General features: G+C 47.7%; 1 protein-coding gene across 1 annotated transcript in view; it reads left to right on the top strand.

Moving 5' to 3' along the window:
• The window catches only part of MFSD2B (MFSD2 lysolipid transporter B, sphingolipid), a 72,050-nt gene that overhangs the window by 38,689 nt on the left and 6,818 nt on the right, over positions 1–26,543 (top strand). The window contains exons 9-10 of the mRNA XM_063915291.1: positions 20,489–20,575; positions 22,665–22,745. Coding sequence (XP_063771361.1) covers positions 20,489–20,575; positions 22,665–22,745 — 168 coding nt within the window. The remainder of the gene's footprint in view (positions 1–20,488; positions 20,576–22,664; positions 22,746–26,543) is intronic.

Here is a 26,543-nt window from a genome sequence, read left to right as displayed (position 1 = left end):
GAGAGCTACTTGGCAGGTACAAAAGCACTGCCACTGTCCGATGCTTGCGCACATCTGCGGGGGGATAAACAGGATCAGGCATGCGGGGCGGACTTGCGGTGTTCTGGGCGTCCCCTCGCATGTCAGAGATTTTAATTGTAGATGTACGTTTTTTCGCACATCTACGATCAGGTCTGAATTAGGCCCTTAGTGCTAATAATAAAATGTTGCATACCATGGGATCCGGTCAGGATCTTGGCAGTCGGGATCATGGCAGTCAAAAATAATGATGCCAGAATCCCGTCACTACTCCTGAATAGGGTCACAAGCCCGGCGCTGGAATTCCAACCACCGGGATCCCGAACGAGGATGTTCGGCCCACCGGAAATGTAGGCTACAGGGGGGTGGGTGTCAGGTTTAGGCTGCTGGGGGAAGGTTAGGGGTAGGCTGTGGGCAGGGGGGTTAGGTTTAGGCACCTCTGGGGAGGGTTAGGGTTTGGCTGCTCTGGGGAGGGGGTTAGGATTAGGCTGCAGGGAAGGGGGTTAGGATTAGGCACCACCAGAGAGAGTTAGAGTTAGGCTGGGGGTGTTAGGTTTAGGCTGCTAGAAGGTGGACTAGAGTTAGGGGGCCATTTTGGGGAGGTAAGTATACTTACCTTTCCCAACATTGGTATGCCGTGGTCGGTATTCTGACAACTGGCTTTTCAATCCCAACCTCTTACCATAGTGCTATTCAAGCAATGCTTATCTGACTGACATTGGAGCATTATACTTGGGGTGTACCGTGAAGCTCCTCTGGATATCCAGCCACATGCAAGGAAAACAAAATGTATAGCGTAAGGGAATATTGTGAGACTCTGAACTGGACCCACTTAATTTGTACTACAAAGGGTATACATTGCAGACAACTGTCAGACTGAATAAGACATGAGGAAGGTCCCCTAATTTTCCCCCTGCTGAGCTTCGATTACTACCCATCCTGTTTGTGACGCCAAGTTGTAACAGGTATTATCTGTGGGAAAGTCAGTGCAAGTGCAGGTGTCGGTGGACGTACCTGGATTCTTCACCTGGAATCACTTCTTGGATTGGGTCTCACTGCTGGAACCCTAGGCAGAGGGACAAGGAAACCCAACCCTGAGAGGACCCAACATATAAGTCACCACACATTAGGACGGTGACATAAAGATTTAATATTCGGAAACAAAGAGGAGTGATCACTGCTGTAACTTTAACTTTCAGTTAACTAATAACACAGTCTTTGCTTTTATAATACAATGGAAGAATTTCAGCATACAGTTGTCTGAAATAATGAATATGACATGCAGGCTCTAGAATTGGCGAAATGCGGAAAAAAGACGGCAGCCTCAGATTCTGTGTCGACTATCGAAAACTGAACGTAATGACGCACAAAGATGCTTATCCGCTGCCTCGGACAGAGGAATCGTTAAAAGTGCTACAGACTGCTCACCCAGTACTTCTCAACTCTTGACCAGATGAGCGGATACTGGCAGATCCTAATGACTCCAGAAGACAGGGAGAAGACCGCGTTTATGACTGTTCAAGTTTGATCGTATGCCATTCAGGCTCTGCAATGCTCCTGCCACCTTCCAACGAGTTATGGAGCACTGTTTGGGGCACAGGAACTTTGAGATGGTCCTGTTGTATCTTGACGTTGGCATCATATTCTCAAAGTCCTATGATGAGCATTTGAAACATCTAGAGGAGGTCTTCATCCAATTGACCAAATGTGGTTTAAAGTTAAAGCCGTCCAAGTGCCATCTTCTAAAACCAAGTGTGCAATATATGTGCACATAGCTCTGATGGGGTGAAGCCTGACCCCGAGAAGATATGGATGGTGAGGGACTGGCCTGTACCCCGTATGGTGAAAGACGTCCGCAGCTTTCTCGGCTTCGTTGGGTATTGCCGACACTTTATTCAGCATTTCGCCAATGTGGCTGCACCACTTCATGAGTTACTACGTGGCAAATCAGGTCAGGAGAGGTGGAGTACTGCCCTGGTCGTATGGGCAGAGAAGCAACAGAATGCTTTTGAACATTTGAAGTCATCACTAACGGGAGCCCCACTTCATGCATACCCAGACTATGAGAAACCTTTCCAAGTCTATACAGACGCCAGCCACCGTGGACTGGGAGCGGTCCTCTCTCAGATACAAGACGGACGAGAGAGAGTTATAGCTTATGCCAGCAGAGGTCTAAGGAAGACCAAAAGAAACAGCGAAAACTTTAGCACCTTTAAACTGGAGCTGCTTGCACTCATCTGGGCCGTCACCGAAAAGTTCAAGAGTTGTCTGACTGCCACACCATTCGTGATTGTCACGGACAATAATCCATTGGCCCATTGTCCTCCGCCCGTCTTGGAGCTTTAGAGCAGCGATGGATGGCACGTCTTGCCAACTTTAGATATAGAGGTGCAGATTTATTAAGCTCAGTGAAGTGATAAAGTAGAAGGTGATAAAGGGCCAGCCAGTCAGCTACTAACTGTCATTTTTCAAACCCAGCCTGTGACATGGCAGTTAGGATCTGATTGGCTGGTCCTTTATAACCTTCCACTTTATCACTTCACCGAGCTTAATAAATCTGCCCCACAGTGTCTTACCGAAGTGGCAAGTCCAATGGAAATGCAAATGCTTTGTCTCGCCTCCCAACTGCCGATGTCGCAGAGGAGGAAAAGGATTGGTCTGAAGACATTGAGACCCCTGTGTTTAAGCCTCAAAAGCAAAGGAAGCCAATAGTTACTTCTGACCCTGTTACCGCCACTGCAGATCTCACCTCTGAAAATGCTTCGCCAAGTAGTCTTGGGTTCGACTGGCAACGAGTAAAGGAAGCAAGTCCTGTGTTACAAGACCTAATGGGCCTCATAAACAGCAAAAGTCGTCTAACTGAGTCCCAGAGAGCCACTGCTGATCCTGAACTGATTAAACTGTTGCGCCACCGAGACCGAATCATCCTCTGACAGGGCCTTGTCGTCTGCACCAGCCTTGATCCCGGCATCCACCAGCCCATCTCTCAAATTGTAGTACCTAGACAGCAAGCTGACATGTTGCTTAACGTCTATCACAGTCAGTCGGGGCACTTCAGGACCCAGAAGATGGAGACGATGCTCTGACAGAGATTCTTTTGGGTCAGGATGAGATCTGATATCGACAAGTGGTGTCGTGATTGCAGGATATGTAATCTGAAGAGACCAGCTGACTCATCCCAAAAAGATCCTCTACATCTGATTCAGAGTTCCCGTCCACTTGAAATTGTTGCGTTAGATCATGTGAAACTTGAACATAGCTCCGCTGGGTTCCAGTATGCTCTGACCATTACAGATCACTACAGCAAATTCTTGGTGGTGGTACCAGCACGTGACTTGACAGAACACTGCTCCACGGGATTCACTCTGTTCTACCTAATGTTTGGGAGACAGGGCAAACATCCAAAAGATTTAGAGCTGATGCCAATGATGGATGAGCCTGACACCGTGCGGACTGACTGGGTGCAAGAACATCAGTACCAGAGAGAAACTGCTCGGCAACTGGTGGAACAACGGATGGAAACAGTGCATCACAGTCAGGAGAAAAACTACAATTTGGATGCTCGGCAAATGCCTCTCAAGATTGGAGATAAAGATTGGAAAAGGAAAAATCATAGATCAAGCAAACTGGATGCCATGTGGGAAGATGTTCCCTATGTTATTGTCCGAGTTCCAGCTGATAGACTATATACTTACCAAATCCAGAGACCCAATGGACATTTGAGTACCGTTCCCTGTGACCAGGTGAAGCTCTACACCGTTGAAGTCTCGGCAGTAGAGAAAGACCTCTGGCAGAAGGGCGGGGAACCCCAGGGGGCATTCCATTCCATGACCCCATAGAGCTCTTACTATTTATGGGTAGCACAACTCCGAGCTCAATGAAACCGGTAGCCCCAAGACCCAGGGAAGAGATATATATTGAATGTGATGACACACTTTGTATTGTACCCGATCTCCAGTTCCTAAGAGGCCACATGAGGTACGCTACCTCTAAGGTACCGCAATTAAAATGTTATAATGCAGTATGCTTCTTTAACCGCTGCTTCTGTATATACATACTTATGAAAGTGTATATAATGTAATGTGTACGTGGTTATTTTGAGTATTTTCCTTGTGCTCATGAATATTCGGCCACCTCAGAAACTTGAGTGAGGATTTGCAGAACTGTGGCTCAGAACTCTTGATTGTGGCAACTTGCGTGAGGACACGCATGCTTTTAGCGGAGGAATAGGTGGCACTCTGAATTGGACCCCCTTAATTTGTACTACAAAGGGTAGGCATTGCAGGCAACTGTCGGACTGGATAAGACATGAGTAAGGTCCCCTAATTTTCCCCTTGCTGAGCTTCGATTACTACCCATCCTGTTAATGCTGAAGGTGGTCAACACTTCCTTCTGCTGTTGCCTGGGAGACGCCAGCAGGACCAGTGAGCAGACAGGCACTAGGACCCTTGGACTTACTTATAATGGAGGAGGGAGTGAGAAGGCTGATGGAGTTTTAATTGGCTGTGGCAGAACGGGAATTAGAGGAGGCGGGGTTCGAACTAGTGTGTGTGAGAGTAGACACGCTGTGGAGAGTGGAGCTGCCGCTGAGGAGACCGCTGTGAGGAGACACGCTGTGGAGAGCGGAGCTGCCGCTGAGGAGACCGCTGTGAGAGCCGCCAGCCACTGTAGTGACACCAGCCTGCCCAGTACTGAAAGAAGCTGCTGGGAAAGGTCCCAGGTGATAGAGGGGAGTTGGTGAGGCCGCTGATAGCAGACACTCCAGCTAATGCCCTCAGTTAGAAACCCAGAGTCACCCAGCTCCGCATACACAGCTGAATAGGGGTCAGATGAGAGAGAGAGAGAGATATGCTCTTTTACTTGGCAGACACAGCTATTAAGAGTACTGGACAGTATTAAATATTGTACTTTTCAACAGGGGAGTCAATTTAATGACCATGCCGACCCTTTTTTCATATAATTTACATCCGGAAAGGCAGGCGTCAGGTAGCAAAAGAAACTGTAAACTGCCTTAGTGACAGTGTGACAGGAGAGAGCGGACCCTTGTGCATTTCAGACAGTTCACAACTTGTATCAGCCAGCTTTATTATACCTTGCCTGCAATCTATCTGCACCTTTCATGTGACGCTGAACTGTATTGTGAACACACTCTAGCTATTCAGAGCCTCAGGTACTAGTATAGCCTGCAACTGCCTGCTGTGCTTATAACCTTACTGCTTTGACCGGAAACTGCTTTAAATTAATTTACGCCCTCATTGCACGCTATTGTCGTCTGCATACTATTGGTCCTGGGATCTAATCCTCTGCAAAGCTGTTAGGTTCCTGGTGCTCAGAACAAGGGAGATGTTATGAAGTGAGTCCAGAGCACCAGGACGTAACGCTGGGAAAGGGGAATGGAAAGGGAATAGCCCCTGGCGCCCTATCTCCGTTGTCTCGCCCGTGCTGTCAGTACACTCTTGCGAGACTATGGTTGCTTGAGCCCATTGCAGCCGCGTTTGAAGTGCGGATTACGTCTGCCCAACTTCGATGCCCCCTCAGGTCTTAATGAGAGACAAAGAGTGTACCGAGACAGGGTGATAACAAGGGGCCCTCTTACTGAAACAACCAAAGCCAGGGGCTACTAACTAGCCTAAAACTAAATGTATGTGCGGCTTGCCGCCAAAGGAAAAGAACAACAAAGGAAATGCTGACCACACGCCGACACAATACTTTTGTGTCCCGGCGGTGACAGCATAAGCAGAACCCTCTGCAAAACACCAGTGACAGAAATAGTAACGGAATACAGCGGCCTAGGCCGACGGATGCGGCAGAGCCGCTACTCACGGAACCGGTACGAATACTGGCAAACGGACAGGAACTCCAAATGCTGCTGACACAGACTCTCAGAACTGGAGGACCGGCAGAATCCCAAATGACAGACCGGTGGACACCAAGAAGCCAGAAACTTGACCAGGCACAGGCAAAGCCACTGGACCTCAGGACAGGAACGCCTCACGGCAGGACACGAGATCAGACACAGGAATCGACACAGGGACTGACACAGGAATCGACACAGGAAGCAGTTCGACTGACTCTGCTACACAGGAGCTCAGGAACTAGCAGGAACCAAGCTCAGAACTCAAGCAGACTGGAAACCTAGAAATATCACCAGCGTCTGTGAATAGCACTGAGCCAGCATATAACAGAGAGGCCTAATTAATAATCTCATGCAGCTGCCCTGTTGCATGACTCCAAACTGACAAGATGCAATTAGCAGCCAGGTGAGGCAGAACACATGGGAACAAGCTGCAATTACACAGACTCACCAGCGGCAGCAACCAAGAGTACTCTTAAACAGAGCAACGGGAAATCCTGGCCTGCGAAACAACTAATAAACATAAAATACCTAACTGACATGCAAAACAGGAATGAGCCACAGCCGTGGCTCATAACAGTACCCCCCCCCCCCTTGAGGAGGGGTCAAAGGACCCCAAAATACAGACTATCCAAAACAAGGGATACAAAAAAAAACCTGACACACTGGTCTAACAGACACGAAAACAGAAACAAGCTGCAACCACAGTTTGTAACAGTGCCCTCCCCCTGACGGTGGCCACTGGACACAAGATAAGGAAAAAAAATCTTTTTTTTTTAATATCAAGGCAAGAGTCAAAAATTATTTCTTTCTCTTCTTCTTCTTCTTTTTACAAAGCTCTTTAGGTCTGACCAAGGTAATTCCCCAAACATTGTCTGAACTGATGGTACCACCCAGCAAGGCTGCGTTCAAATCAGAGACAGGTTTCTTACCCTTGGGAGCTGAACTTTCTGGCAAAGTAGTATTATTAGAAGAAGAAGAAGTCAGAAAAGCACATCCTGCAGTCAAAACAACGGGCTGGGACTCTTGTGCCGAGTTTACAGTATTTGGTGGACTCTCAGCAGACAAGACGGGTGACTTAGAGGAACCTGAACCAATTTCTTTGGCACCATATCTTTTAATAATTGCATCACTGAATGCTGGGAGATCCTGAAGAATGGGATCTTCAGCTTTCATTAGGCTGGTCGCCCACTCAAAAGGCTCTCCTCTAAAAGAATAAATCAGATAAAGCACAAGATTCTCTAAAGTGATGCCCAGAAATGGTCTAGACAACATAATAATGTAATAGTGTTTGTAAAGCGCCAGAAATTGGGCTAAGTCGCCATCAAAGATTATGGATGTTGAGATATCAGAGTCAGGATCTGTTTCCTTCCCATCTGACTGACTGGAGTGCTTTGCTAGGACCTGGTCACTATTGACCTTACTCGAGGCTGAGACTCTCTGAACCCCACCCGGGGCAGTGACTTTCTGAACCCCACCCGGGGCAGTGACTTTCTGAACCCCACCCGGGGCAGTGGCCTCCGGGAACCCCGCTGGGGCAGTGGCCTCCGGGAACCCCGCTGGGGTCAGCACCTCGGATTCTTTTACTGGGACCGAGCCGTCGGCCTCCCCCACTGGGACCGAGCCATCGGCCTCCCTCTCTGAGTCGATAATTATCGAAACTTCTCCCGGGACTATGACTTCCGGGACTTTTGCTGAAGCTATAACCTTCAGCACCTCCACTAATGCTACGCCTCTTAAGTTCTTTCCTGGGAAAGCGACCTCTAGACCCTTCTAAGAGGCTGCGTCTCTCGAGACCCACTTGGGGATATTACTTCAAATATCCCTTCTGGGGTTTTGCTTCTCGAGTTCCCTTCTAGAACTATGGTTTTAGATACCCTTTCTGGGGTTGCGCTCTTCAAGTCCCTACCTGGGGTAACAGCCTCTGAGACCCCTTCTGGTATGGAAACCTGAGCTATAATATTTGATGTCCCTCTATAAGCTACAGCATCGGGTACCGTTCCAGCACTCTGGGCATCGGGCACCGCTCCAGCACTCTGGGCATCGGGCACCACTCCAGCACTCTGGGCATCGGGTACTGCACCAAGATCCTGAGCATCGAGCACCACTCCAGGACCCTGGGCAACGGGCACCACTCCAGGACCCTGGGCAACGGGCACCACTCCAGGACCCTGGGCAACGGGCACCACTCCAGGACCCCGGGCAACGGGCACCACTCCAGGGCCCTGGGCATCAGGCACCACTCCAGGGCCCTGGGCATCAGGCACCACTCCAGGAACCTGGGCATCAGGCACCACTCCAGGGGCTTGCAACGCTGCTTCAACAGGAACCTCAAGAGAGGAGAGAAACATTCTCTTTTGATTCCTGAATCTATAATGGGGCTCCCTTGCCCAAGGACCCCAGTTATAGGACAGAGAGCTTTTTAGTGTGGGTTGTGTGACAAGTACCTCTGCCACAGTAGAGACAGGAGTAGGTCTTGTATCCTGACTCAACTTGGCCAGAGGGCAAGACTCGTCACCACACTTTGGCTTGCGCAACTCACAGGTCTGCAGATAGTGGCCTAAACCCCCACAATATAGGCATAAGTTTAAGTTTCTGCGACGCAGACGCTCCTCTTCTGAGAGCCTGGGCCGCAGAAAACTTTTAAACCTTTTCTCTTCAATTAAACCAGAGGATTCTCTTGTCACCATACTGTGAACAAGAGTCTCTTTAGAGATAGATGTACTCTCAACGACTTCTGGCAAGATGAGCAAGATTTTAGTCAGAAGGTTTTGCAGTTGCTTTAAGGATTGCTGCAAAACTTCTAGTCGCTCTGGTCTCAAAGCACTGAAAGCAGAGTTCAGGGCTGAGAGAGATGCCTGCAGGGCTTGCATAGTAGACATAGGAGGATTTAAAACTAGACAAGACGAGACAAGACAAGGCAGGACTAAATTTTTGCTAAACAAAACAAGACTGGGGTTTTTTTTTTTTTTTAACACCGGACTGGATTCTAAACACTGAATTCTAGACAGGACTGGATTCTAAACACCGGATTGGATTCTGCACACTGAATTCTAGACAAGACTGGATTCTAAACACCGGATTGGATTCTGCAAACTGAATTCTAGACAGGACTGGATTCTTGACTAGACACTGGACTGGGCCAAAAAAGAAAAAGTTTTTATTTCTTTTTTGTGGTATGGCTGGTGATAATGTTAGGTTCCTGGTGCTCAGAACAAGGGAGATGTTATGAAGTGAGTCCAGAGCACCAGGACGTAACACTGGGAAAGGGGAATGGAAAGGGAATAGCCCCTGGCGCCCTATCTCCGTTGTCTCGCCCGTGCTGTCAGTACACTCTTGCGAGACTATGGTTGCTTGAGCCCATGGCAGCCGCGTTTGAAGGGCGGATTACGTCTGCCCAACTTCGATGCCCCCTCAGGTCTTAATGAGAGACAAAGAGTGTACCGAGACAGGGTGATAACAAGGGGCCCTCTTACTGAAACAACCAAAGCCACAGGAGGCGAGGTCTGGAAAAGGTCAGATGGTCCACCCACGGGAAATGGCTCCGGAAACCAGTACCCCAAACAGTTCCTCAGCGTCCAGTGTAGATGGTGAAGCTCCAACAGGGTTACAAATACAGCGGGAGAGTGTACGCTTAACGCGTTTCGAACTTGAATAGTTCTTCTTCAGAAGCGTGTGATGCTCTCCCCTTCATCTCCCTAAATACCCTAACATACACAGAACAGCTGCTCTAGATCACCGCTAATCGGTGTGTGTTCCCAGCCGCGCATGACCGGAAACAAGATGGCCGTGTTTCCGGTCATGCGCGGCTGGGAACACACACCGATTAGCGGTGATCTAGAGCAGCTGTTCTGTGTATGTTAGGGTATTTAGGGAGATGAAGGGGAGAGCATCACACGCTTCTGAAGAAGAACTATTCAAGTTCGAAACGCGTTAAGCGTACACTCTCCCACTGTATTTGTAACCCTGTTGGAGCTTCACCATCTACACTGGACGCTGAGGAACTGTTTGGGGTACTGGTTTCCGGAGCCATTTCCCGTGGGTGGACCATCTGACCTTTTCCAGACCTCGCCTCCTGTGGCTTTGCTCCATACTGGGGACTTGTGTATATGCCTTTTTTCATCAATTTGATGTAAGTGTAATGTTTTAAAAATAAATCTTTGCTTTTAAAAAAAGGATAATTGCACTATTGCACTTTCTTCGTGCTGCTTATCTTTTATGAGGCTTAATCGTATATGATATCGGCGCTGGACATTAAAAGGATTATCATCATCCAGTCCGCTGCTGCTGTATTGCCAATGAGGGTTTTTCCTAAAGGCTACTGATTTTGTCTGCTGGGTGTAAGTGCAATATTAAAATAAATTCAAGCACCTGTTAAAGGTTAATTGCACTATTGCACTTTCTTTTTTCTTACATTTCTATGAGAACTAGAACCATCTACGTCTAATCAAACGCTGGACTTGCATTCATCTTTGGAAACATCAGTGTATGTGATTATATATTTTCTTTTGACCCACTTGGTGTGTGTTTATAAACGTGGGTTCTATAGGAGCGCTTTAAGGCTATATCTCTATCTATTCCTCAATTCTTATATTTTAAGTGTAAAGGGATGTACACTTTGAGATATAATTTTTAGCTGCACCTGTAAAACTAATTTGCGCATATTTTTAAACTACCTTTCCATTTGAAACAACCAAAGCCAGGGGCTACTAACTAGCCTAAAACTAAATGTATGTGCGGCTTGCCGCCAAAGGAAAAGAACAACAAAGGAAATGCTGACCACACGCCGACACAATACTTTTGTGTCCCGGCGGTGACAGCATAAGCAGAACCCTCTGCAAAACACCAGTGACAGAAATAGTAATGGAATACAGCGGCCTAGGCCGACGGACTCAGCAGAGCCGCTACTCACGGAACCGGTACGAATACTGGCAAACGGACAGGAACTCCAAATGCTGCTGACACAGACTCTCAGAACTGGAGGACCGGCAGAATCCCAAACGACAGACCGGTGGACACCAAGAAGCCAGAAACTTGACCAGGCACAGGCAAAGCCACTGGACCTCAGGACAGGAACGCCTCACGGCAGGACACGGGATCAGACACAGGAATCGACACAGGGACTGACACAGGAATTGACACAGGAAGCAGTTCGACTGCCACTGCTACACAGGAGCTCAGGAACTAGCAGGAACCAAGCTCAGAACTCAAGCAGACTGGAAACCTAGAAATATCACCAGCGTCTGTGAATAGCACTGAGCCAGCATATAACAGAGAGGCCTAATTAATAATCTCATGCAGCTGCCCTGTTGCATGTTGCAAACTGACAAGATGCAATTAGCAGCCAGGTGAGGCAGAACACATGGGAACAAGCTGCAATTACACAGACTCACCAGCGGCAGCAACCAAGTGTACTCTTAAACAGAGCAACGGGAAATCCTGGCCTGCGAAACAACTAATAAACATAAAATACCTAACTGACATGCAAAACAGGAATGAGCCACAGCCGTGGCTCATAACAAAAGCTTACCCGGGCCACTAGAGAGACACTGACTAGTAAAAGCTCTGGCTTAGGAGGGAGTATCTATTGCATGCTGATGCTATCATATAAACTGTTACTACCCCATCTTTTGCTTTTCATTACTGTGACTGTATTTATTGCTCCATCTAATAACTATTAGAGACTGTAATATATCATCCTTGATATTGATATCCAGGTAATGGTCCTCAGGTGCTGAGTAGGACCACGACAGATTGCAGACTGTCACCTAGTGGAGAGGCAAGGTGATTTCATAAGAGATTGTACTGACTTTCATGTGAGGAACTCTGATTGCATTTCCCCTCTAAACCTGCTTTCTAACTCCACAATTATTCTAGTGTCTGAATGTCATATTCTGCTTAGTAACTAAGTTGTGATTGTCCTTTACTGTGCCTCTGTGACCGAATGCGTGCAACCAGTTTCATCACCCTACTAAAGGGACCGCTAAGGATAGTCCTACTCTGCTACAGAATATCAGTGTGAGAATCTTGTTTAAGAGGTTACACTTAAACTGGAAATAGGACTTATCTAGAACTGACTTTGAATGCCAGTGGTGTTATACTGCCACCTACTGTAACATTTGGTCAATACTTTTAGATATTGCCTATTGCCTCAGACAACTGTATGCTGAAATTCTTCCATTGTATTATAAAAGCAAATACTATGTTATTATTTAACTGAAAGTTAAAGTTAAAGCGGTGATCACTCCTCTTTGTTCCCCAATAATAAATCTCTATGTCACCGTCCTAATGTGTGGTGACTTATATGTTGGGTCCTCTTAGGGTTGGGGTTCCTCGTCCCTCTGACTAGGGTACAAGCAGTAAGACCCAATCCAAGAAGTGATTCCGGGTGAAGAATCCAGGTACGTCCACCGACACCTGCACTTGCACTGACCTTCCCACAGATCATACCTGTTACAACTATTGCACCAAAATTCTTCACACAACCTGGGCACCAAGTGCTTCAGTACCGTATAATGGAAGTAAGAAATCATATCAATGAATCCTTCGCTTGTCAGACCTTTCTGTTCCCCTGATGCTCAGAAAAGAACAAAACAAAACCATCTAGTGCAGTATGATATTTAGCACACAGACAAAAACACATAGAGGGTAATTCTGAGTTGATCGCAGCAGGAACTTTGTTAGCAGTTGGGCAAAACCATGTGCACTGCAGGGGAGGCAGATGTAACATGTGCAGAGAGAGTTAGATTTGGGTGGGGTGTGTTCAATCTGCAATCTAAATTGCAATGTAAAAATAAAGCAGCCAGTATTTACCCTGCACAGAAAGAAAATAACCCACCCAAATCTAACTCTCTCTGCACATGTTATATCTGCCTCCCCTGCAGTGCACATGGTTTTGGCCAATTGCTAACAAAATTCCTGCTGCGATCAACTCAGAATTACCCCCATAGAGTTAAAACAGGGCAAATAGGAATTATGTAGTACTTGTTTGCTGGGTTGGTGTGTTACAATATTACGCTCCATATTTTATGGGATATCTGGAGGAGCTTCATGGAATACTGTAAGAATAAAGCTTCAATGTCGCCCAGATAAGCTCTATTAGAATTGCACTATGGTGTGCAGGCACTTTATTAATTCTCGACACATTTTAATGTCCGCATTACACTGTATTTATTTCTACTTTCCTAGACTGCCCAAGGTTCATCTAATTGGAATTGGAAGTTTACTGTACAGTGCATCCGGAAAGTATTCACAGCGCTTCACTTTTTCCACATTTTGTTATGTTACAGCCTTATTCCAAAATGGAATAAATTAATTTTTTCACTCAAAATTCTGTACACAATACCCCATAATGACAACTTGAAAAAAGTTTTTTGGAGATGTTTGCAAATTTATTCAAAATAATAAAGTAAAAAATCACAGGTACATAAGTATTCACAGCCTTTGCCATGAATTTCAAAATTGACCTAAGGTGCATCCTGTTTCCACTGATCATCCTTGAGATGTTCCTACAGCTTAGTTGGAGTCCACCTGTGGTAAATTCAGTTGATTGGTCATGATTTGGAAAGGCACACACCTGTCTATATAAGGTCCCATACTTGACAGTGCATACCTGAGCACAAACCAAGCATGAAGTCAAAGGACTTGTCTGTAGACCTCCAAGACAGGATTGTCTCGAGGCACACATCTGTGGGAAGGGTACAGAAAAATATCTGCTGCTTTGAAGGTCCCAATGAGCACAGTGGCCTCCATCACCCGTAAATGGAAAAAATTCAGTACCGCCAGGACTCTTCCTAGAGCTGTCCAGTCGTCTAAACTGAGCAATCAGGGGAGAAGGGCACTAGTCAGGGAGGTGACCAAGAACCCGATGGTTACTCTGTCAGAGCTATAGCATTCCTCTATGGAGAGAGGAGATCCTTCCAGAAGGACAACCATCTCTGCAGCAATCCACCAACCAGGCCTGTATGGTAGAGTGGCCAGATGGAAGCCACTCCTTAGTAAAAAGCACATGGCAGCCCGCCTGGAGTTTGCGAAAATGCACCTGAAGGACTCTCAGACCATGAGAAACAAAATTCTATGGTCTGATGAGACAAAGATTGAACTCTTTGGTGTGAATTCCAGGCGTCATGTTTGGAGGAAACCAGGCACCGCTCATCACCAGGCCAATACCATCCCTACAGTGAAGCAAGGTGGTGGCAGCATCATGCAGTGGGGATGTTTTTCAGCGGCAGGAACTGGGAGACTAGTCAGGATAGAGGGAAAGATGAATGCAGCAATGTACAGAGACATCCTGGATGAAAACCTGCTCCAACGTGCTCTTGACCTCAGACTGGGGTAACGGTTCATCTTTCAGCAGGACAACGACCCTAAGCACACAGCCAAGATATCAAAGGAGTGGCTTTAGGACAACTCTGTGAATGTCCTTGAGTGGCCCAGCCAGAGCCCAGACTTGAATCTGATTGAACATCTCTGGAGAGATCTGAAAATGGCTGTGCACCGACGCTTCCCATCCAACCTGATAGAGCTTGAGATGTGTTGCAAAGAGGAATGGGCGAAACTGTCCAAAGATAGGTGTGCCAAGCTTGTGGCATCATATTCAATAACACTTGAGGCTGTAATTGCTGCCAAAGGTGCATAAACAAAGTATTGTGTTATGGGGTATTGTGTGTAGAATTTTGAGTGAAAAAATGAATTTATTCCATTTTGGAATAAGGCTATAACATAACAAAATGTGGAAAAAGTGAAGCGATGTGAATACTTTCCCGATGCACTGTATTTGGGGGGGTTTGACCGCTATTCACAGTTAATTGTTCTGTTAAATAATTAATATATAATACCTACAATATACAAAATGATCTTTTATGCCCACAGAAGCTGCATCATGTATCTGAAATTATTTTTGTGTTTCAAAATAGAATAACTTTGTGGCATAACACCCAATAAGGGCCCTCATTCCGAGATGATCGTAGCTGTGCTAAATATAGCACAGCTACGATCATTCACACTGACATGCGGGGGGACGCCCAGCACAGGGCTAGTCCGCCCCGCATGTCGGTGCGTCCGTCCCCCCTGTAGAAGTGCAAAGGCATCGCACAGCGGCGATGCCTTTGCACTTCAAGAGTAGCTCCCGACCAGCGCAGCTTTAGCGTGCTGGCCGGGAGCTACTCGCCGCTCCCCGGCCCGCAGCGGCTGCGTATGACGTCACGCAACCGCTGCAGGCCGCTCCGGGCATGGTCTGGCCAGGCCTGCGTTGGCTGGACATCGCCCACGAAACGGCGGCCAAACGCCGTCGTTCCACCCCCTCCGCTCAGCGACCGCCTCTGCCTGTCAATCAGGCAGAGGCCATCGCAGCCCAGCTACGGCCTTCGGCCGTCTGGCATGCGCCGGCGCACTACGGCGCATGCGCAGTGGGTACCCGTTCACTCGGCTGCGATAAAAAGCAGCGAGCGAACAGGTCAGAATGACCCCCAATGGGCCTAATTCAGACCTGACCGCTCGCAAGCATTTTTTTTGCAGTCCTGCGATCAGATACAGGGGAGTGTACTTTAGCTGTGCAAGTGTACGATCGCATGTGCAGCCGAGCGGTACAACTAAACTTTGTGTAGTTTCTGAGTTGCCCAGAACTTACTCAGCCGCTGCGATCACTTCAGCCTGTCCGGGGCTGGAATTGACGTCAGACACCCGCCCTGCAAACGCTTGGACACGCCTGCGTTTTTGCAAACAATCCCAGAAAATGGTCAGTTGCCACCCATAAACGCCTTCTTCCTGTAAATCACCTTGCGAACGCCCGTGCGAATGGATTCTTCATAAAACCCATCGCACAGCAACGATCCGCTTTGTACCCATGCGACGAGCCTGCGCTTTGCGGTGCATACACATGCGCAGTTCTGACCTGATCGCAGCGCTGCAAAAAAAGCTAGCGTGCGATCAGGTCTGAATGACCCCCAACGTGCAGGTTGCTACTGTAGTACTTGGTAACCTCCCTTCATAGAAACAGGCACACCTACCGCAAAGCATAAAGGGTGAACCCTCAAAGCCATCATTTTCCAAGTATAATTATTTGTGTGTATTGTGTCAGCAATGTTTTACCGACAGTTTGCCAGATTTACTGACAGGTTTCCAGATTTCAGCAGTGTATAATGAGAATAAACAGCAGGTTCATATCCCTTTCATATGGGATGCAGTTACATTGGCGGCAGTCAGGATACCGACGCTGGAATCCCGACCACTGACAGTGCCGATGCCGGAATCCCGGCTAACAGGAGCTATTTCCACTCGTGGGTGTCCACGACACCCATAGAGTGGGAACAGAACCTGTGGCGAGCTTCATTGCGCTCGTCCCCATGCCGGCATTCTGGCGGCCGGGATCCCGGCTGCCGGAATACCATACCCAACGCTTCAATGTTCCCTCAGAATGAAGGCAGTTGTGAGTTTAGTCAGTGGTTCTTAAACTGGGTGCCTTGGGGCCTGTTGAAGGGGTGTCCTGGGTTGGTGGTCCAGAACCAATTATTTATTGTCAATGTAATAGGCAAAACCAAAACTTGTGGCTTCCAGTCATATAGTATGTGGACAAAAGAGAAGCAAATCCTGTCCCTCACCACATAACTGAACCCAAGGATGACAAACAAATTTTACTTAATTTAATATATTTTCTGAATTTCTCAACAAGACAGTACCGTAAAAACAATCTCTGATACTCTAGGGTGCCGTGATTCAAACATTTTTTGGGAACTACTGAATTAAGGGCCTAATTCAGATCTGATCGCAGCAGCAAATTTGTTAGCTAATGGGCAAAACCATGGGGGTAATTCCAAGTCGATCGCAGCAGGAAATTTTTTAGCAGTTGGGCAAAACCATGTGCACTGCAGGGGAGGCAGATATAACATGTGCAGAGAGTGTTAGATTTGGGTGTGGTGAGTTCAATATGCAATCTAAATTGCAGTGTAAAAATAAAGCAGCCAGTATTTACCCTGCACAGAAACAAAATAACCCACCCAAATCTAACTCTCTCTGCAAATGTTATATCTGCCTCCCCTGCAGTGCACATGGTTTTGCCCAACTGCTAAAAAATTTCCTGCTGCGATCAACTTGGAATTACCCCCCATGTGCACTGCAGGGAGGCAGATATAACATGTGCAGAGAGAGTTAGATTTGGGTGGGGTGTGTTCAAACTGAAATCTAAATTTCAGTGTAAAAATAAAGCAGCCAGTATTTACCCTGCACAGAAACAGTATAACCCACCAAAATCTAACTCTCTCTGCACATGTTATATCTACCACACCTGCAGTGCACATAGGGGGTAATTCAGAAATGATCATAGCTGTGCATTTTCGCACAGCGGGTGATCAGATCTGAACTGCACATGCGTATGCACCGCAATGCGCAGGAGCGACGGACAGCTGCAAAGCGGATCGCCGGTCAGCGACGGGTTTGTGCGAGGGATCCATTCGCACGGGCGTTCGCAAGGAGATTGACAGGAAGAGGGCGTTTGTGGGTGGCAACTGACCGTTTTCAGGGAGTGTTTGGAAAAACGCAGGCGTGTCCAAGCGTGTGTAGGGAGGTTTCCTGACGTCAGTTCCGGTCCTGGACAGGCTGATGTGATCGCAGCGGCTGAGTAAGTCCTGGGCTGCGCAGAGACTGCACAAGATCAGTTTGTACAGTTATGCTACACATGCAATCGCACACTTGCACAGCGAAAATTTACTCCCCCTGTAGGTGGCGACTATCTGATCGCAGGGCTGCAAGAATCGCTGCCCAGCGATCAAGTCTGAATTACCCCCCATGGTTTTGCCCATTAGCTAACAAATTTGCTGCTGCAATAAGATCTGAATTAGGCCCTAAGTAATGATCATCATTGCAATAAACCTGATTTGTATCCGCATGTACAGTATTTTCCTCATAGACAGTTCAATCTGCAGGGAGCAGTAGCTACATTTCCCTTCTTATATCTGTAAAGGCACATGATTTCTGAATAATGCAAAACACCTGGTATCAATGAAATAATACTTAATGTTGCAGGAGCCCTCAGATTAGCTGTCTCTTCACTAATTGTTGTAATGTCTTGTAAGACTTGTCTGTTTGTGGCTAAGTTCTTATTTTGAAATGTATTTCAATCAAAATATATTATTTGTTTTTCTGTGCCGTAAAATTCTTCCACCTCCAGTAATCAGTGGCGAATTTCCCATTAGGCACGTGAGGCACGTGCCTAGGGGCGGCACTTGTATGTGGCGGCACTTGCATGCTTAAGTTGGTACTGTCAACCCAAAACGTAACAGTAACTGGACAATATTTACACTGTACTGTTACCAGATGCCATCTTGAATGGAGTGTAAATGAGTAGGACATGCACATACTGCCCCTGTAAGCTGCCCTACGGAATAAATATGTATATATACAGTAATTAAAATAAAAAGTCATAGTGGCTTTTTTATTATTCTATTAAATTAGCTATCATCAAATGAGGGCTAAAAACCAATCAATGAAAATAATACAATTATGCAGGCGGGGGGGCATTACTGTTTTGCCTAGGGGCGCCCTCACCCCTAAATCCGCCCCTGTCAGTAATCACTATGATGTCTCTAGTTTAGTAAGAGATGTTACTATTATTGGGGCTAATTCTGAGTTGATCGCAGCAGCAAGTTTGTTAGCAATTGGGCAAAACCATGTGCACTGCAGGGGGACAGATGTAACATGTACAGAGAGAGTTGGATTTGGGTGGGGTGTATTCAAACTGAAATCTAAATTGCAGTGGAAAAATAAAGCAGCCAGTATTTACCCTGCACAGAAACAAAATAACCCACCCAAATCTAACTCTTTCTGCAAATGTTATATCTGCGCCACCTGCAGTGCACATGGTTTTGTCCAATTGCTAACAAACTTGCTGCTGCGATCAACTCAGAATTACCCCCATTGTTACTTGCACAGTAACCACCACTGCAATCTTCCCAGATCAGTAAGAGCCTCCAAGATCTCCCCAGATCAGTAAGATCCTCCAAGAGCTTCACATAGCAGTAAGAACCTCATACGTCTCCCCAGATCAGTAAGAACCCCTGAGATCTTCCCAGAGTAATAAGAACCTCATAGATCTCCCCAGATCAGTAAGTACTTCCAAGCAGGGCCGGTTCTAGCTCTTGTGGCGCCCCGGGCGAAAATATGGGCGTGGCTTCATACAGGGGCGTGGTCAGTTACGGCCCCTGTAGAGTTGTGCACCCATTTGTGCCCCCTGTAGAGTTGTGCCCCCATTAGCGCCGCTTACAAAAAAAAAAATATATATATATTTTTTAATTAATACTTACTATCCCCGCTCCTGTTTCCCGACCGCTGCTGACCTCCGCCGGTGCCGCTCCTCGGATCTATGGGAGAGACGTCATGACGTCTCTCCCATAACACAGCATAGACACTAGAGGTCAATTATGACCCCTAGCGTCTATGTGCGAGTCCCACAATGCTGTGCAGTGCGCGATGACGTCATCACGCACCGCACAGCAAAGGTCCTCTCCACGAAGGGAAACTAGACGTGTAGCGTAACCCGTCTAGTTTCCTTCACAGCGCCGCACAGCATCGGGGAACACTGAAAAACAGTAGTGGATCTTGCCATGGCGCGGCGCCCTCTGGATGGCGCCGGCGCCCTCTGGAAGGCGGCGCCCCGGGCAAAAATCCTGTGTGCCCGTAGCAAGATCCGCTACTGCCTCCAAGAACTCCCCAGGTCAGTAAGCACCTCTGAGATCTTCCCGGATCAGTAAGCACCTCGGAGATCTCCCCAGATTAGTAAACACCTCTGTGATCTTCCCAGATCAGTAAGCACCTCTGAGATCTCCCCAGGTCAGAAAAAAACATTTGTGTTCCCTAATGCACACTGAAGGAAAAATAATACTACAAAATCAGATAATACGGAGATCTTAGTTGCGTATATCTTGCAGATATACGCAACTAAGATCTCCGTATTATCTGATTATTATGTAGTGTTATTTTTCACTCAGTGTGCATTAGGGAACACAAATTGTTTTTTTCTTACACATAATTACCCCTCCCTTTTAGCACCTGAGTGACATCACAATCTGATTGAGCAGCTTGCCAATATATGTGCATCACCCCAGGTCAGTAAGCACCTCTGAGATCTACCCAGATCAATAAGCACCTCTGAGATCTACCCAGATCAGTAAGCACCTCTGAGATCTTCCCAGATCAGTAAGCACCTCTAAGATCTTCCCAGATCAGTTAGTACCTCTGAGATCTTCCCAGATCAGTAAGCACCTTTGAGATCTCCCCAGATCAGTAAGCACCTCCGAGATCTCCCCAGATCAGTAAGCACCTCTGAGATCTTCCCAGATCAGTAAGCCCCTCAAATCTCACAAGCTAAGAAAACTATACATTCAAACTAACAATCCATTTTTCAAGGCATACTTTCCAGAGCACCAATATCTTCCTCAGGACAGAATGTCACTAATTATGGAGCTTATAATGATTATTAGGCCACATTTGGAGGGATCCATGTGTTCAATACTAATAATCTGGATGATGTAATAAGGCCCAACCCGGCTGATGACCGTACACCCTATAAGATTGTGGTTACTGCTGGCTACATTCACAGTTTAACTTTTCCTTCTAATTTATCAGCTTCAACAGAGCAACTTTGTCTTATTTTGCACCCACGCTGCAGCCGAACTGCGTGACCACTTCCAGAACCTCGTACTGACCATTCTGGTAAGTGGGAGAATATCATTACTGTTCATGGCTCAAAAGGAAAAATAGTTATTTGTGTTGTTGTGTATCCATGTCCAGTGCCATATACATGTATTTGAGGTAGCCATGTCTCTGCTTAATGCAGCACTGTCCTATCCAGGGGTTAAAAGGAGGGGGGGGGGGGGATAAGGAACTAAGTTCCATCGCCTGTAATGGTAAGTGGAACTAGTTCCACCTCCGCCATGGTCCTACACAGTAATTCCAAAAGAAAAGCCCACCCCACCACCCACATCAGTAGGTTATGCATGTGGCGCTATAGTGTCACTGATGAGCTGCAGCCACCTCTAACTTCCTCAGGTCCTGGCGGCCCCATGGTTCTCATCCACCTGCGACCCCCCCCTCCTGGTACTTACACACTCTGTGTCTGTTGGACGGCGTTCGCCCCCTCCTCAGGTCCCAGCGGCTTCCTTTTACGGCATGGCGTATGTCATGTCATTCTATTACTGCTGCTGAAGTGAAGAAGAGCCAGGAAGAGGAGCAGGCTCTGTGCATGCTGAAGACAAGGTGAGAGGGGGCTGAAGAGACACAGAGAGGCGGGGAAGCAGCAGGAGAGACACAGGGCATGGAGCTGCTCGATGAATATGGGCGGTGAGCTGTTGGAGTGACAGAGGCAGAGATGTGTATAAGGGGCACTACTGTGGAAATTATGTGTATAAGTGGCACTTCTGTGGGCATTATGTGTATAAGCGACACTACTGTGGGCAATATGTGTAAGGGAATCTACTATTGTGGGCATTATGTGTATAAACATTAGTACTGTGGGCATTATGTATAAGTGCACTACATCTGAGGTAATTGTGTATAAAGGGTACTACTGAGGTCATTGTGTATAAGGGGCACTACTGTGTGGCAAGACGTGTATAAGGGTACTACTGAGTAGCATAACTTGAATAAGGAGCACTGAGTAACGTAACATGAATAAGGGGCACTACTATGTGGTGTAATATGAATCAGGGTCACTATGTGCAATGTAATGTGAATAAGATTGTGCTACTGTGTGGCGTAATTTGAATTGGGGGTACTATTGTGTGACAACACCCCTTTCTTGTGAGACCACACCCCTTTTGTGCAACGTGTGCCTTGGGCGCACACGATCCCTCTATAAAGTATGGGAGGTAGGGCACAAACTTATAGTTTAAAGTGGTGTGCCAGAGACCTTAGCACTGGCCCTGGCTCTACATAATGGGAGAGGAAGGGGGGGGGGGGGGAGGGGTAGGTGGCTGGGAAAATTAGTTCCACCACCTCTCCAGGGCAACTTTAAGCTCTGGTTCTATCTATCAGCCGGGGGTGGCAGGCTGGATGTGGCTCTCCAAGTTCCCTTTTGAATGTAGAATATGCCGGAAGATAAGAACCATTTGGCCCATATCTAGGGCCAGATGCATCATCGCTTGAAAAGTGATAAAATGGAACGTAAAAAAGTACCATCTAATCAGCTTCTAACTGCCATTTTTCGAACACAGCCTGTGATATGGCAGTTAGGAGCTGATTGGCTGGTACAATGATGCATCTAGCCCCTAGCCTGACCATTTTTTACCTTTTGGAAACCTCAACCCTACTTGATCCTTAGTTCTTTGTAAGTATATTCTTATGTCTATCCCAAGCATGCTTTACTGCACATGTATCAAAGCTTTGAGAAAGGTAAAGTGCCAACCAATCAGCTTCTGTCATTTTACAGGCTGTGCCAGATAAATGGCAGATGCTGATTGGTTGCTATGGGCAACTTCTCCACTTTATCACTCTCATAGGTTTGCTACATCTCACCATTGCCCACTTACTGTATATACTTTCACAGCAAAAATGTAATAGAGGTCCAGAATTTGCCCTGGTTCTAGTATAAGGTTCATCATTTATGATATCTTAATCAGTAACGGAGCTTTCATGTGACATGTGCCGGGTATGTTAAGCTAAGCTTTAGGGGCCAGGCTTACATGTGCTTTTTGCTCCTCTGATTTCCTATCCCACCCGTGTACATATTCCTACCCATTTACTGGTAGCATAGAGCAGGTTGTAATGCCATAACTTTGTAATAAGGCCCCTTGACTTTCTCCAGATCTCCGCTGTGCTGAGCATTCCGTTCTGGCAGTGGTTCCTGCAAAGATTCGGCAAGAAGATTGCAGCGTTTGGGATTTCGGTGAGTTCTGTTTACTCTGTGATCCCCTGGTAGCTCTTCCTGAAATTCATATTATCTATATTAGATGCAGAGCCATCCCTGATTACTGGCTGCCGAGCCATCTCTGATTACTGGCTGCAGAGCCATCCCTGATTACTGGCTGCAGAGCCATCTCTGATTACTGGGATTAGAGCCATCCCTGATTACTGGCTGCAGAGCCATTCCTGATTACTGACTGCCGAGCCATCCCTGATTACAGGCTACAGAACCATCCCTGATTACCGGCTGCCGAGCCATCCCTGATTACTGGCTGCAGAGCCATCCCTGATTACTGGCTGCAGAGCCATCCCTGATTACCGGCCGCCGAGCCATCTCTGATTACTGGCCGCAGAGCCACCACTGATTACTGGCCGCAGAGCCATCCCTGATTACTGGCTGCCGAGCCATTCCTGATTACTGGCTGCAGAGCCATCCCTGATTACTGGCTGCCGAGCCATCCCTGATTACCGGCTGCCGAGCCATCCCTGATTACCGGCTGCAGAGCCATCCCTGATTACCGGCTGCAGAGCCATCCCTGATTACCGGCCGCCGAGCCATTCCTGATTACCGGCCGCCGAGCCATTCCTGATTACCGGCCGCCGAGCCATCCCTGATTACTGGCTGCCGAGCATCCCTGATTACTGGCTGCAGAGCCATCCCTGATTACAGGCTACAGAACCATCCCTGATTACCGGCTGCCGAGCCATCCCTGATTACTGGCTGCAGAGCCATCCCTGATTACCGGCCGCCGAGCCATCTCTGATTACCGGCTGCAGAGCCACCCCTGATTACCGGCTGCAGAGCCACCCCTGATTACTGGCTGCCGAGCCACTCCTGATTACTGACTGCCGAGCCATCCCTGATTACTGGCTGCAGAGCCATCCCTGATTACTGGCTGCCGAGCCATCCCTGATTACCGGCCGCCGAGCCATCCCTGATTACCGGCCGCCGAGCCATTCCTGATTACCGGCCGCCGAGCCATTCCTGATTACCGGCCGCAGAACCATTCCTGATTACCGGCCGCCGAGCCATCCCTGATTACCGGCCGCCGAGCCATCCCTGATTACTGGCCGCCGAGCCATCGCTGATTACTGGCTGCAGAGCCATCCCTGATTACTGGCTGCCGAGCCATCCCTGATTACTGGCTGCCGAGCCATCCCTGATTACTGGCTGCCGAGCCATCCCTGATTACTGGCTGCCGAGCCATCCCTGATTACTGGCTGCAGAGCCATCCCTGATTACTGGCTGCCGACCCATCCCTGATTACCGGCCGCAGAGCCATCCCTGATTACCGGCCGCCGAGCCATCCCTGATTACCGGCCGCCGATTGCAGAGCCATTCCCGATTACTGGCTGCAGAGCCATTCCTGATTACTGGCTGCAGAGCCATCCCTGATTACTGACTGCAGAGCCATTCCCGATTACTGGCTGCAGAGCCATCTCTGATTACTGGCTGCAGAGCCATTCCTGATTACTGGCTGCAGAGCCATTACTGATTACTAGCTGCATAGCCATCCCTGATTACCGGCTGCCGAGCCATCCCTTTTTACTGGCTGCCGAGCATCCCTGATTACCGGCTGCAGAGCCATCCCTGATTACTGGGTCATGGATGACAAAACATGATGTGAACTTTGCATATATACATTGACTCAGCCTGTTACGCATTGCGAAGTGCCTCTGCTCACTAGACCAAGTGCCATGTGACTGTGGTTGTCATAGTAGTCAAATAACACGGTGGAAAATGCAAAATATGAAATAGTAATATCAGCCTGGAAAAAAAGGAAAATGTTTAGTAGCAGCATTCATGTCCTACCACAGTGATTTATCTTTTTTTCCCCCATGTGATTACTGCTTTAAGTCTTACAGCTACAATGGCCATGCTTAACGGCCCCATGCGTTCTAGGTAATTAGTGTCCACATAACGATCCATTGCTTTAACCAGAATTGATGTCACATTTAATCATGTAATAGGAGAGTCACCTTACATTTACATGTCATGTTAGAGGGGCTCCACTGTGGGGTGTACTGCTTTATACATATTGTTACAGGGGTGTCACAGTAGGGAGCAGTAATACTGACTTTATCTTAGGGGGTGTAAGAGTAGGGAGTAATGTCATTTACGTCATGTCAGAGCAGTGGCGGAACTAGCGAGCGGTGGGCCCCGGTGCGACAAACTGCTTTGCCCCCCCCCCCCCATCCTATCCAAGTCCACCCCCTCACCCCTGGAGAGGATCTGGTGAGGGGGACCTGCTCAAATCATGCCGCACAGTAGCACCACTACACCAGGTAGAGACCCTTTTACACCTTACGGCGGACAGATTCCCCTTTTTACACATTACAGCAGACAGCGTCCCCCTTTTTACACATTACAGCAGTTTCCCCCTTTTTACACATAACGGCAGACAGCGTCCCCTTTTTACACATTACGGCAGACAGCGTGCCCTTGTTACACATTACGGCAGGCAGATTCCCCCTTTTTACACATTGCGGCAGACAGCGTCCCCTTTTTACACATTACGGCAGGCAGATTCCCCCTTTTTACACATTGCGGCAGACAGCGTCCCCTTTTTTACACATTACGTCAGGCAGATTCCCCCTTTTTTACACATTACGGCAGACAGTCCCCCTTTTTGCACATGAAGAAAGAGAAAGAAAGAAAGAAAGAAAGAAAGAAAGAAAATTATACTTACCCTCTCCACTGGCTCATGCTCCTCGGTGCAGCTTCTGGCAGAGATTCCGGGCAGGAGAGAAGGAGGAGGAGGGAGGTGGAGGAGGGAGCCGCAGCAGCGCTGTGTTATTGGTGGAGGCGCTGCTGCTGCTGTCCCTCTGCTTCACTATAGGCTGTTCTCCGCTGCTGTGAATGCTGGGATGCGCTTCACAGCAGCGGAAGACAGCCTATATTGAAGCAGAGGGACAGCAGCAGCAGCGCCTCCACCAGTAACAAAGCGCTGCTGCGGCTCCCTCCTCCACCTCCCTCCTCCTCCTTCCCCCTGTACTGCTGCGCTCCTCTCCTCTCTCTCCGGGCGGCTGTGTGCTGCGGGCAGCGGTTGCCCGCAGCACACAGTGGCATGTAATGAGTCAGTTTGACTCATTACATGCTTTGGGCCCCTGGACAGAGGCGGGCCCCAGTGCAACGCACTGGTTGCACTGGCGGTAGTTCTGCCTCTGTGTCAGAGTGTCACAGTAGGGAGAAGTGACATTTACATCATCTTAGAAGAGTGTCACCATAGGGAGCAGTAATATCTATGTTTTGTTAGAGGAGTGTAACAGTAGGGAACGGTGATATACTGTATAAGTTATGTTTGAGGAGTGTCACAGTAGGGATCAGTGACATTTACATCATGTTAGAGGAGTGTCACTGTAGGGAGCAATTGCATATACAAAGTAATATTCAAAAGTTTTAGACAGGTGTGGAAAAAATGCTGCAAAGTAAGAATGCTTTAAAAAATAGAAATGTTATTAGTTTATTTTTATCAATTAACAAAATGCAAAGTGAATAAACAGAAGAGGACTCTAAATCAAATCAATATTTGGCATGACCAACCTTTGTCTTCAAAACTGCATCAATTCTTCTAGGTACACTTGCACACATTTTTGAAGGAACTCGGCAGGGAGGTTGTTCCAAACATCTTGGAGAACTAACCACAGATCTTCTGTGGATGTAGGCTTGCTCAAATCCTTCAGTCTCTTTATGTAATTCCAGATAGACTCGGTGATGCTGAGATCAGGGCTCTGTGGGGGCTATAGCGCCACTTCCAGGACTCCTCGTTCTTCTTTATGC

Source organism: Pseudophryne corroboree, chromosome 4 (assembly GCF_028390025.1).
Source record: "Pseudophryne corroboree isolate aPseCor3 chromosome 4, aPseCor3.hap2, whole genome shotgun sequence".
NCBI classification, from domain to species: Eukaryota; Metazoa; Chordata; class Amphibia; order Anura; family Myobatrachidae; genus Pseudophryne; species Pseudophryne corroboree.
Note: the sequence above shows the minus strand (reverse complement) of the source record. Positions and strands in the feature narration are given on the sequence as shown.